At 33.7% G+C, this 12,775-nt stretch overlaps 2 protein-coding genes across 5 annotated transcripts; one reads left to right on the top strand and one right to left on the bottom strand.

Moving 5' to 3' along the window:
• Positions 1 to 210: 210 nt before the first annotated feature.
• On the bottom strand, positions 211 to 2,140 carry LOC112023470 (class V chitinase). The gene is made up of 2 exons (XM_024056073.2): positions 881 to 2,140; positions 211 to 425 (listed from the first exon to the last, which is right to left on the bottom strand). The coding sequence occupies exons 1-2, from the start codon at positions 1,962 to 1,964 to the stop codon at positions 379 to 381; spliced, it is 1,131 nt and encodes a 376-aa protein (XP_023911841.1). The 5' UTR covers positions 1,965 to 2,140; the 3' UTR covers positions 211 to 378.
• A 4,853-nt stretch (positions 2,141 to 6,993) lies between these two features.
• LOC112023458 (uncharacterized) lies at positions 6,994 to 11,114 on the top strand. Of its 4 annotated transcripts, none has more exons than XM_065766963.1 (9): positions 6,994 to 7,189; positions 7,312 to 7,362; positions 8,196 to 8,217; positions 8,583 to 8,697; positions 8,999 to 9,031; positions 9,396 to 9,561; positions 9,979 to 10,085; positions 10,159 to 10,230; positions 10,326 to 11,114. In XM_065766963.1, the coding sequence occupies exons 2-9, from the start codon at positions 7,316 to 7,318 to the stop codon at positions 10,709 to 10,711; spliced, it is 948 nt and encodes a 315-aa protein (XP_065623035.1). In that variant the 5' UTR covers positions 6,994 to 7,189; positions 7,312 to 7,315; the 3' UTR covers positions 10,712 to 11,114. The 4 variants fall into 4 exon arrangements, with proteins under 4 accessions (XP_065623035.1, XP_023911830.2, XP_065623036.1 ...); XM_024056062.2 differs by having other exon boundaries at positions 6,996 to 7,189; positions 9,436 to 9,561; XM_065766964.1 differs by having other exon boundaries at positions 6,997 to 7,189; positions 8,196 to 8,221; positions 9,436 to 9,561.
• Positions 11,115 to 12,775: the final 1,661 nt, after the last annotated feature.

The raw sequence follows: 12,775 nt of genomic DNA, 5'->3' as shown, positions 1-12,775 counted from the left end.
AATCATTGACAGCATAACCATTGACCATCTCCAATCGCCGCACTACAGTCTTAGTACTCAACTATAGATCATTCTCTTAACACACACATATATATAGTGGCAGGTTGATTCTCAACCCGAACCTGCTCACCCTGTGATCACCGTGCACTACTTACATGTAGGTAAAAAAATTTAAAAATTTGTACTTCAAAAAAGTGCAAGTGAAAACCATTAAAAAAAAAATCACCTTAATATGGGCCAAACTAAACTAAAATGGCTAAAATCTGTCCCTCGGATGGACATCATAAACATCAGTGCTTAAATTGCTCATTAGCCTTTATGCATATAACATGCTAACATACTGGATAGTATTGGCCTTATTGTGAATAATATAGCCTTTTACATCTGATCTCTTAATTCTAAGCTCGCTCCCCATGCACTTGAAGCTGTGACAAGAGTAAGAATTACACTTCAGAAGTATGAACATCACAGGATAAAAATGAACAAGACAAACAAGAATATTAATAATCATCAATCAAAGATGCCATGTATGTGAACGTGCAGACAAAGTATTAAAGTTCAAGAGTTCAAACAAACGCCACGCTGATTGTCGCTATTATCTACTAATATTCTTCAGCTTTCTCACACCCTTGTCTAATTAGACCCCCAAAACTATCTAAACCAAATATTATAAAGTTCCCACTAGTCTTTTTTTACTTTTTTTTTTTCATTGATTGAAACATTAAAGAGCAACATGGTTGCAACTTGCATCTCAGAAATCAGCCAAATTTTTAAATGGTTGGGTCTTGACAAAATTTAAATGCACGAGTTGAAGTATATAGTATATATAAATGATTAAACCCATATTTATCAAAATAAAAATGATTAAACTCATACGAACCTGCTTCAGAAAGAACGAAATTTGGGTCCTGACCAATCTGCCACGCAAAGTAGCCAAGCAATCCTGTTCCCTTGGCATATGTAACCTTGGTAGATGTACTATTCGTATCATCGTAACCAATCCATGTCGTCCCAGAATAGCAATAGTTTGTAACAAACGTGGAATTATACACTGTTGTGGCACTATTCTGGGATATGAAATCCACGATTTGGCTATAAGCTATTGACCCATCTGAGGATATAGCAGCTCCATTAGCCGGAGCAAATATTCCATTGTCATCAGCACTTACTAGAGTCCATGCGTAGCCATAAAACGGAAGACCGAGTACCAATTTACTGGCAGAAACACCAGCTTGAATCCAAGCTGTGATGCCACTGTCTCCGCTAACTTGGCTTGTTGGATTGTACAACGCAGCAGGAGGCCCAGTCACATTTGGTGACCAACCAGGTGCAATAAAGTCATAGGCCATAACATTGACCCAGTCCAAGCTGTTTGATATATCCTGAATTGGGTAAGTCAAACCGTAATAGTTTGAAGAATAATAGAAAGCTGCAACTAGAAGCAATGTTGTGTTGCCAGAGCTTGTGGCCTCACTAGCCACTGCAGCTCTCCACTCGTCTAGAAGTAAACCAAGGTTGGTAAATTCAGTAGCTGTAGAAGGGTACTCCCAGTCAAGGTCAAGGCCATAAAAGTTGTAAGACCTTGCTAGTTGTATAGAGGAATTTATGAATGATGCGCGAGAACTTGCTTGGCTAGCCATAGCAGCAAAAGTTGTGGCATTAGCGCCTCCTCCACCAATGGATAAGAGGGTTTGAACTGAAGGGTTTGTTTGTTGCACAGTGGTGGTGAAGGTGGAGAACTCGGCTAAGTTTGAGGATGAAATGGAAACTTGGTATGTGGTTGGGTCAAGATCGGCAAAGGCACAAAATAGATGGGTGAAGAGTGTGGAATCTATGCCTGAAACAGACAACCCTGAGCCAGGAAACCAGTATGCGGCTTTCACTTCAGTTTGTCCGGCAGAGAATTGTAGTTGGAGAAGCAAAAGGAGAGTGGAAAAAATATAGGGAAGGGATTTGGAAGCCATTGAAGGGATGGAGCTAGTAGTACTGGTCCTATTGGATAATATTGCTTGGTAGCATGGAGATATATATATTTTTTATGTGAGTCCAATTTGGTTAGATCCAAGTACGGAGATCTTTTAATTTCTCAGAGTTTTTTATATGATTGCTTCGTGGATTAAATGTTTTAGGGAAGCAAATCATGTATAAGATTGCGTGTTTGAACTTTCAAGCTGAACTTTAGGCTCAACGACTGTTTGAAACTTTCAATGAAGACTCAATGAGGTAGTTGATGGGGCGTAAAGATTATAGAGGTCCGAAAATGAAAGGTAATAATTCAATTTGCTGATGATGCAGTGTCGGTGTGCTCTACCGATGCTATTAGTATAAGGGAAGTGTTAAGAGGCATGTTACGAGATGCTCGTTAAGAAACAGATTTTTGTTAAATTATTTTGCTTTAGGTTTGATTTATAACTAATTTTATTAAATATAGAGTCAATAAAGCTAACTTTTTAAGTTTCGCTTTACTATTTTTAATCACGTCATCAATTTAAATCAATTTTTTATTAAGAGAATCTTACAATAAATCATTCCTAACTGCGTTAACATTTCACTCATATAATCCAAAGAATAGAAGATAGATCAAGAGCATGAGCTGAGCCTCCAGTAACAATCAATCATGTTTTCTTTATCCAATCTTTGACTCTTCACAACATTATGAAACGTGCACTAAACTATAATGCACCCCCCAAAAATAGGATTGTTTTAATTTGAACTATAGTTTTAAAAGTAAGACAGGTCAAAAAATCGAAAAGAAAGTGATTTCCCATTTTATGATCTAATGGTCGGAACGATGAAATAATAAATAATTTTTTAAATATTTTTAAAATTTTTAATATAAATAACATAAATGTATTATAACTCATTCATTTTTTTCTTAAAAAAATCCAAAACATATAAATAATTTTAGTGAGTTTTCATGATTTTATAATATTAAAAACTTAGAAGAAAAAAAAAAGTGTATTAAAGATTATACTGACATTATACAATATACTCCCTCCGTCCCATTTTTTTTGTCCTGTTTGAAAAGTCAAACTTTTTAAAGGAACATCATTTATTGTCTTGTTTATCTTTTAAAAATGTATAAGTTTTCAAAACTACTCTTAAAAACAAAAAATTAAATTAGTAAATTAATAGGGGTATAATATGAACATTAGTAAATTAATGACTTTTATTTTTAGAAATATGATAATATTTTGGGACATCTCAAAATAAAATAGAAGACAAAAAAAAATGAGGCAGAGGTAGTAATATTTTTAATTTTTGTTATATAAATCCATATATATTATTCTCTAAAATAATAATTAGAAGAAAAACAAAAGTCACGTGTTGTGTTAACTGTTAGTGGCTGCCACCCAAAATTTAAAAATGAGGCGACTTCAACAAATGTGAATATGCGAGGCAGCTAGCATCATTAATGAAATGACCCACCTCTTTCATTTTCCACCGCACATCTTCCACTTCTGTCGCTTCACATTGATCAAAGGTTGCTCTTCAAATTGTAGGTAACGTACGTTCTTCTAGTCGTATTATTTGTATTTTTAAAAATATATAAAAATACGTGTAATGTTATTTAAATATTAAATTATTTAAAATATTATTCTGAACAATTTTATACTAGAGACAAATTCTTACATAAATTTTATACCACAATTTATCATATGGTTAATTGTAATTAGTAAGAGTGTGTCTTCACATGACCCAAAAACATACTTTTATCAATCCCAACTTGCTATATTATTAATTGTGTTATAAAATTGTGTTAAAAATTGTGCCCAAGCATAATTCCTTCTAATTGCTTGCTACTAAGGTAGGTTCATATTTTCAGGTGAGTGCTGCTTTTTCAAAATTGTGTTATAATCCTTTGGAATTTGAGCCAAGTGTCATTTTGTGGATTTGGTTGCTTCTCTGGCATGTCTAATGTGACATCAATACAAGCATGTAAATGTACGTCCTGACTAGATGAAAAGGCCATTTGTAAGTTGAACAATGTTTCTTTCTAAACTAGTTTGGAGAGAAATTTTACAAACTTAGTATATATCTTTATATTGAGTGTGAATTTTGAAAATCTAATTGTTAGATTACATATTCTTATTACATTCTTAATGCTTACAAAATTTCAAGAAGATTAAAGATTAATTACTATGTCATCAAATAAATATTATAATTTCAAGTTTTTGTGATCTAAAATTATATATAAAAATAAGTTAATTATCAAATAGTAAATAACATTCAATTTGAACGAAATTTGATACGTATGTTAAGAATATAAGAAATATGAAATTCAACGGTTAGATTTTCAAAATTTATACCCAAAAAAGAAATATATGAGAAGTTTGAAGAATTTCTTTCTAAACTAGTTTGGAGAGTTTGTTCTTGTAAGTTTGGGCGCAACCTAATTGTGCCACTGTTTCTAGCAGTTTTGCTAAAGGTGGCTTAAGTTTATGTGGTTCATTTGTTTCCACTTTGTATATATTTGATCCACTATCTTGAATTGTGGATGTGTCGAGCAAGTTGAACAAGACGAGTGGTCACTTGCATTGGAGGTGATTAGGTTGGTTTTAAGGTCTGCTAATTTTTTGAATGTTTTAGAGATGATTTCTTTTTTAACCAGCCTAAATGAGATTCTCTTAATTAACCAAACCAATTAAACATATATGAATTCCAGCTTCGAGGCTTCCCTCCCCCCACCCCCAATAAATATATAAATTAATAAAGGCATTATTCTAATGATCTGTTTGTGGGACTCAGCAACTAAAGAGGTTGGATATCGAGCATTAAGAATGGCCTTGTATGAGAACTTTAGGGGCTATTTAGATTTTCAGTTTTGATCACCCATAACTCTATTTCTATCACCCATAACTCAAAATATGTGGGTCACATGGCTAAAGGGTTTGTTTGGGAATATTTTTAGTTTTTGTTTTCATCACTCAAATCTCTAATTTTTGAGTAATGAGTTGTGGAAATTGAAAACACATTTTAAGTGTTTTCAAGTTATGGAAACAGAGTTATGATGGCATTTTTGTAAATACACACACATTGAGGGACCCACAGTCAAACCTTTTGCTCTCTCCAACACAGTTGTCTTTTTCTTTTTCTTTTTCTTTGTCTTTCACACTGGGTCTGGGGATCACCTTTCTCTATTCTTCTCTTCTTCTTCTTCTTCTTCTTCTTCTTCTTTTGGTAAATTGTACCACCATCAACTCAGACCCACCATCTTCTCCATCCTCCAAAATCAAGAAACAAACTTTTCAATTCAAACAATACCCACAAACAATACTCACAAACTTTTTAATTCAAACAATCTCCAAAACAAACCTCAACCCAAAACAAACCGGGTAGGATGTTTGTGTGTGAGTATTACTGTTTTTCTTCTCCATTTCCACCATCAGCACCATCATCTCAGTCTCAGACCCACAAAAAAAAAAAAAAATCAATAAGACACAGGGTTGGGTCACGCTGCTGGGTCCCTTTTCCTTCTTCCACTTCATTTTACTTTTGTTCCTATTTTTCTTCAAACCCCACTTCTTCAAATTTGAATATTTTCTCTATTGCTTCTTTGGTTTTCTATCTAAGACACAGTTCTCTATGTATATCTGTGCCTGAGTAATTGAACAAAAGCTTCAACCATTTTGAGAGGTACATATAATGGCTTAGTGGGAATGCTTTATGAGGCGGGTAGGCTAACTATACTCACTAACATGGTGCTCAAGCAGTGGGTCCCACAAACAGTAGAAAAATTTGAGAGATGAGAAGTTGAAAACATGTGCCAAACGGGTGGGGTATAGGAAATTGAGGTATTTTAAGTGACGAGTGATGAGTGATGAGTGACAAAAATTAAGTGAGGAATGATGAGTGATTGTTTTTAAAAAAACCAAACAACCCCTTATTGTTATATTTGCTGTCACTATGCATGTAAGTTTTGAGGATTCATCCTCTTATCTTAAAGGTTGCTCTTCAAATTAATTTGAATAGAAATTATCTAAACTTGTTCTGTATTTTTTTTTTTTATTGAGTGTGAATTTTGAAAATCTAACTGTTGGATTACATATTTTTTATGTTCTTCATATGCATGTTAAATTTCATTTATATCAGATGATATTTACTATCTAATCAATAACGTATTTTTTGTGTATAATTTTTTTATCATAAAAACTTGAAATTTAAACTTGTCATTGATAGCATTGCTATTGATCATTGATCTTATTGAAATTTTGCAAGCATGAAGAATATAATACGAACATGCAATCCAATGGTTAAATTTTCAAAATTCTCATCCAATAAAAAAAAAATAGGAGACGTTTGAAGGGTTTCGCACTAATAGAATGGATTGATGCGAAGGTAGTTTTTATTGGGTTGCTGGAACTCATGTTAGTAACTTACATCACACCACTCTTATTATGGGTTGCGGTAACCTCCTCAATCAAATCCTATACATGTGAAGATAAAGCATTGCTTTTGTGAGAGTCGTGAGGCAAACCAATGTGCATATGGCTAGGAAAAAACCTAACCTAAGCCATGGTTTTGTTGTTTATCATAGTCCTTCTATGGATATCTATATTTTACTTTATTTAATGACATATGAGATTTGTATTTTGTTCAAAAATATTAGGCAAAAATACTATTTTAGTTCCTATATTTTGTGGTCACTACTCTCTGTCAATTTGGCCCCTATATTTTGGTAGCAGTAAATTTGATCCTTACATTTTGGTAATAATAAAATTGGTTAATGTTATTTTCAATTTACAGTTGATTTGGTTACTGTTATTTTCAAAATTACAGTCATTCTAGGTACAATTATAGATTTGTTTTGATTGTTGAGTTGATATATATGTCTATTAGAGTTAGAAATTGATAAATTTGATTTATGTTTTTGTGTACAGTCGCCAATAAAGTGCTAAAAAATGCAAGGAAAACTATGATTTGATTGTAAGTTAAAAATAGCATAAACTAAATTGACTTTTAACTAAAATGTAAGCACCAAATTCATCGCAAATAATTCTGACACTATTATTAGCGCGTGTGCGAGCGAGTAAGAGAAAACCAAAGAAGCTTACCTATGTTAAGGACGTTGGTACACGCGCCCACTCTGTGCTGTCTCTCCGGTCCTTCTCCCGCCAATTCCCATTCCTCCAACCTTTCACGCCCTCCCATGGCCACTTCTGCTCGAATCGCAGTCATCGGAGACATCGTGAGCTCTCTCTCTCTCTCTCTCTCTCTCATTTCTTTTTATGTAAATTCAGAAACCCTAGCTCCGTGCGAAATAACAGTTTTTTTTTTTTTTTTGGGAATGAAAATTTGGGGTTTTTGAAGCATAATGATTGGAATCTACAAGAAGATACAAAGGCACTTCAATTTCTTCAGGTATCTCTCTCCCGCTTTCTTTTTACTTTGAAAAATGTATTTATTTCTTTCTGTAATTTGCTTTCTTTTTTTTTTTTTTCTATATTGTTGAAATTAAACCGACCTAAAAACAGTATTTGTTAATTTGTTGGGTTTGTAATGTTTAGTAATGGATTAAAGATCCTAGCTTTGAACAATTTCAATAAACATGAACTATGATTTATGTTGTGAAAACCTAAATTGGAAGCTTTGAGAAACATTGGGTTAACGTTGAAACCTTGGTTAGAGTTTTATATAGGGTTAACATTTTTTTTTTTTTAATGTATAATCTCAGTACTGAAAATTGCATGAACAACTTGCTGAGCAACTATGTAGATGGAATTTAATTAACTACTAGTTGTTTACAATTACATGGTGAAGAAGTGATTTATGTTAACTTATAAATACACCCAAAAAGAAAGTTAGAGAGAGAGAGAGAGAGAGAGAGGAATTTTAGTTAATCCAATTATTTTGTGCTCTGGATTAATGGTAAAAAAAGGACATGTCAATTAAGGAAGTAAGTATGACTTCGAATAGAATAAAATGGTAGACAAGAATACGTATGGCCAACCCTTACTAATTTGTTGAGGACCAATAAGCAACCCCATTAAATTTGGGGCTAAGGCTTGATTGTTGTTGTTGTTGTTGTATTAATGGTAATCTCAGGTTTCCCATATAACCTCTTTGTTTCTGATACATCCAATTGTTTTGTGCTCTCTTTCCCGCCTTTATTTATGGTAGTTGTTTAGCTTTACATGGTAAAAATTTGTATGGATATCTATAACAGTCTAATGTGGGTTTCTGGTGAACTGCAGCCAGATCTGGTGCTGTTTACAGGCAGGTTCTATTCTTCCTCACCGTCCATCTACCTAGTTTATATGCATTTAGTCTCTTTTGGCCTAGTATATATGGTGGTCTAAGTGGCTTGGAATAAAGAGTTTTGTCGATGACACTTCTATGTGCCTGACATGCTCTGGACTGACTTGTCCACAAGTTTGGAATAAATAGAACAAACTCCAGACACTTAGTCAACAGGGAAACGTTCAGCATATTCATGTCATGCTGAGCCTGTATTTTGTATCTGTATCTGCTCAAGAGAGCAAGTAAGATCTATTTTTATTTATTGATTTAAATATGAAACTTTCTTTCCCTTCTGTTGTCTTTTTTTTTTTGGCTTCATGCTTTCAATTGATTTTGTTCAGGTGATTTTGGTGAGGAGAATGTTGAACTCGTCCAAAGTGCTGCCAGTCTTGAATTTGCTAAAGCAGCTATTTTGGGAAATCATGATGCCTGGTATACTCAACAGTTTTCTGGAAAGTAAGTTTACACCATACCAGTGTACAATTATCATTTATATTTGCTTGCTAGAGGGTTCCTTTTCTTTTAATTTTTATTAGACTTTATTAGTGTTCTTGTGTCATTGCTGCAACTTTTAAAGGAACATAACGAGTCTGGGAACTTGATCCCTTTATAAGCTATGTGAACTCTGTGTGTGTGTGTGTGTGTGTATACATGTGCCACATGTTTAGAAAACTATATGTTTGACCAGTTCAACATGTAAGCTCTATTATGTAGACTCTGATAATTAGTTTAATTAATTCCTTGATTTGATTATCAGGAGGAAGGATGGAGTTCAACTTCAGCTTGAGTGGTGAGAATATTTTGATATTTCCTATTTTAATATATGTTTTCATACCCATGAAAGTATTTGTTAGTGCTCATTTCATGTTATGGTTGACAATGCCAGGTTTTTTTTCTCTGTATTTTATTTGTGATTTTCATTTTCTTGAAATGCCTGAAAGTACTTGTTAGTGTTTATTACCATGTCATGGTTGGCAATGTCAGTTCCCCTCCCCCCCCTTTTTGTTTTTGTGTTTTCCATTTTCTCCAACCGTGTGAAAGTATTTGCTAGCATTTATTAAAATACATGGTGGAATAGCTACAAATTTATGATGACTACTTTAAACTAACTTGCAAAAATCTTTCAATAAATCGATTAAGTTTTCTCTTAAAAGGTCACATGTCATGCTTGAATTGTTACTTTGTAATAATCAGTCTTGGTGAGGAGCATGTAGCTTATCAACATTTAGACTTTCCCTTGATAAAAGTAAGCATCGTTGGTGGACGGCCATTTTCCAGTGGAGGGGAGCAATTGTTTCGGAAAAAGCTTCTATCTGCAAGGTATGTTGTACAACTTCAACAGAATTAGATAGTATGTAATTTGATCACATTTGTTTTCTTCATAATAGTTCTTTCAAGTGTGGAATTTATAGAATTTCTGAATGCATCTTACAAGGTCTGTGTTGATTTGCTTTATCTACATCACTACCATCTTTCTATTTTCCCTTGGTTTTCATGCAAAAATGATATTCCTCTTGTCTATGCAAATAGTGATGTGATCACATCAATAGATTGTATTTGAATGATTGGTATGTGAATCTACCAATCTTTTCTTAGGGCATCAGATTCATCTACTATAAAATAAGAACTGAACAGCTTCTTGTAACATGTAGATGAGATTCTCCATTATGAAATCTCACTCGTCTTATTGTCATTGTGACTTACATTACAACTCATCAATTTGGAAACTCTTCTTAGATATGGTGTCCAAGACATGGATGGAAGTGCTAGGAGGATCTATAATGCTGCTTTGGGCACACCGGAGGATCATTTTGTCATATTGCTTGCACATAATGGACCCACAGGTATCAGTCTGCCAAAATCAATTTTAGTTAAGCTTTTCCTGACAATAATTTTTAAGAGAGAATTTTTGGGCAGGGCTTGGTTCTAATTTGAATGATATTTGTGGAAAGGATTGGGTTTTCGGGGGTGGTGACCATGGTGATCCAGGTAATTACTTAGAATTCAGCTTCCATCTTGCAAGGTATTGATCTATTTTAAGATGGAATAATATTGTTACCTTACAATATTCTCTCGTGGTCCAGATCTAGAACAGGCAATATCCCTCCTAAAAGAGACTGGCAAATCATGCGTCCCACTGGTCGTGTTTGGTCACATGCACAAGGAGCTGGCATATAGGAAGGGTCTCCGGAAAATGATTGTGGTTGGGGATGACAACACTATATACCTGAATGGGGCTATTGTTCCTAGGGTTAAAAGACTGAATAATGAACAAGGAACTGGAAACAGAAGCTTCATGAATGATGAAACTCCTGTATTGACACCAGAGTCTGAAGGTACAATGCGAGCCTTCACGTTGGTGGAGATCTTAGATGGAAGAGTGGAAAAGATTACAGAGAGTTGGGTTTCAGTTGTTGGAGATAACACCACACTAGCAGAAGAGCAATTGTTATTTAAAAGGGGCGGTTAGCTTTTTTCATGGTCGGGATATTCGGATTCCAGTTTCAATCACTTATATATTAAAGTACTGAGAACAATATACATTGTCCAATGTAGTCTTTAGGAAAGGCCAAATATACCATCCTTGTGATGTCTTATACTTATTGCATCTCTCTTTGGTTGTTGAATAAATTACTTGCCTAGAGAAGAAAAGATGCCCCAGAGATACAAGTTGAACGGATTTCAGGAGATGAATATGCACAATGAGATCTGGGAGAATATTTGTGGCTGTATGATAATTGGGCGGCTTTAGTAGTGGTTTGCCACACATTCACAAAAGTATTGTTATATAATGATTTATATAATGAGGATTGAAAAGCTTGGAGATTGTATGGAGATGGTCCGTGGAATAAATAAGAGGCTTGATTTAAATATTCTGGGTTGCAACAATGTGTCATCATTCAAGGCCCCATCTAAAGGCTTGACATTCTTTTACCAATGACTTGAGTATACCATAATCAAGTGTCATATTTCCTACATTGCTCTTGTGGAGCCCGATAGGTGCTGTAATTAAAAATTAAAAAATGGATTATAACCTTTCCGGATATTTATTTATCACAATGGCACTCTCCAAAAGATTTGTATAAATGACGCTACCCTTTAAAAGATTCTATAAATGTGACAAAATCCATTCCTAATTTCTTATTTGATTATTATATACGTCACAATTTGTTTGTTTTCTATTCCATTTTTGAATGTCTCAAAATATTGTTCTGTTTTTAAAATTAAAAACTATTAATTTACTAATATTCCTACTATGTCTCTACTTTATTTCCAAAGCTATTTTTGATAAATTTATTTAAGGGTAGTTTTGAAAACTTAGACATTTTTATACCGTACACAAGACAATAAATGATATTCTCTTAAAAAATTAGTTTTTTGAAACAGGATAATCAAATTAGAATAGAAGGAATATTTTTTTTTTAAATCCTTTCCAAATTATAGACATAATAACATTCTCTCCCTTAAAGCAACCACATCAGCTCGTGCAAATTTTTTGTCTATTTTGCAAGAAAAAACCTACTTTTTCTATTTTACACATCCACTTTTACAAAACACCCACATCAATTTATCTATTCTACATATTTATTCAATAAAATACTCATTCGTTTTACATTTTTTACTATTTCCTTCCCTTTGGAACAAACTCACAAACTTGTCTTCTCCGTCGAGCCACACCCACACCCAGTCAATAACCGTCTTCTCCATCAAGCTATAGACCTAACACAAACCCAAAATCACCCACACCCAACCACTAGCCACCATCAACGATCAAATGGAACAAACCCGTCGGAATCACTGGCGTTCACTAAGTCAAGGCCTTGGATCATCGGATCATGGTCTGCCGAGAAAGCCGGTCGTTTTCATGTGATCGGAGATGACAGAGGCTGATTGGAATCATGGTCTGACGTTTTCATGGTCCGTCAGAATCACCGCTGTATTTGATCGGAGAGGCTAATCAAATTGTTGGATCAGAGAGGTTGATTGGCTTTGAGAGAGAGTTGATCGGTGAGAGTGATGTGAGAAAGGAAATGAGAAAAAGAGAGTGAGGTGAGTCAGAGTAGAAAGAGGAGAGGGAAAATTTAAAATAAAATTTAAAAAAAAAAATAGAGAGAGGAGAGGAAAAAAAAATAAAAAATAAAAAAAAAAAAAAAAAAGTCATTTATACGGTGAACAGTAACCGTGCATATATGCACGGTTATTGTTCATTTACATGGCTATGGTTTATATTTGCACATTTTTACAAAAACTGATATGGGTGTTTTTTAGATTAGAATATGTAAAATTGGTATTTATTGGTTTTTTTTTTTTTTTTAAGATTATAGATAAGCTGATGTGGTTGCTCTTAATTTATATAACACTCTCTCCTAAATAGGTTTGTACAAATAAATATGATTTTTTTAACAAATATTTTAATAAGAAAGTAAGAAAAATCTTAAACAAACATTTGGAAATGTCAATTCAATATATTTAAGGGGGGTTGGTGTAATTGGGAAAAAAAAATGCGAATTAGTTTATTACTATTTCAAAATGG

This window comes from Quercus suber, unplaced genomic scaffold, assembly GCF_002906115.3.
Source record: "Quercus suber isolate HL8 unplaced genomic scaffold, Cork oak 2.0 scaffold_762, whole genome shotgun sequence".
NCBI classification, from domain to species: Eukaryota; Viridiplantae; Streptophyta; class Magnoliopsida; order Fagales; family Fagaceae; genus Quercus; species Quercus suber.
Note: the sequence above shows the minus strand (reverse complement) of the source record. Positions and strands in the feature narration are given on the sequence as shown.

Coding starts and splice junctions, on each gene's coding strand:
- LOC112023470 (XM_024056073.2), bottom strand. CDS start 1,964: ATGGCTTCCAAATCCCTTCCCTATATTTTTTCCACTCTCCTTTTGCTT. Junction 426..880: donor TTTCGTTCTTTCTGAAGCAG/GTTCGTATGAGT, acceptor CTCTTGTCACAG/CTTCAAGTGCATGGGGAGCG.
- LOC112023458 (XM_024056062.2), top strand. CDS start 7,058: ATGTTAAGGACGTTGGTACACGCGCCCACTCTGTGCTGTCTCTCCGGT. Junction 7,190..7,311: donor TCGCAGTCATCGGAGACATC/GTGAGCTCTCTC, acceptor GGGTTTTTGAAG/CATAATGATTGGAATCTACA. Junction 9,032..9,435: donor GTTCAACTTCAGCTTGAGTG/GTGAGAATATTT, acceptor TGTAATAATCAG/TCTTGGTGAGGAGCATGTAG.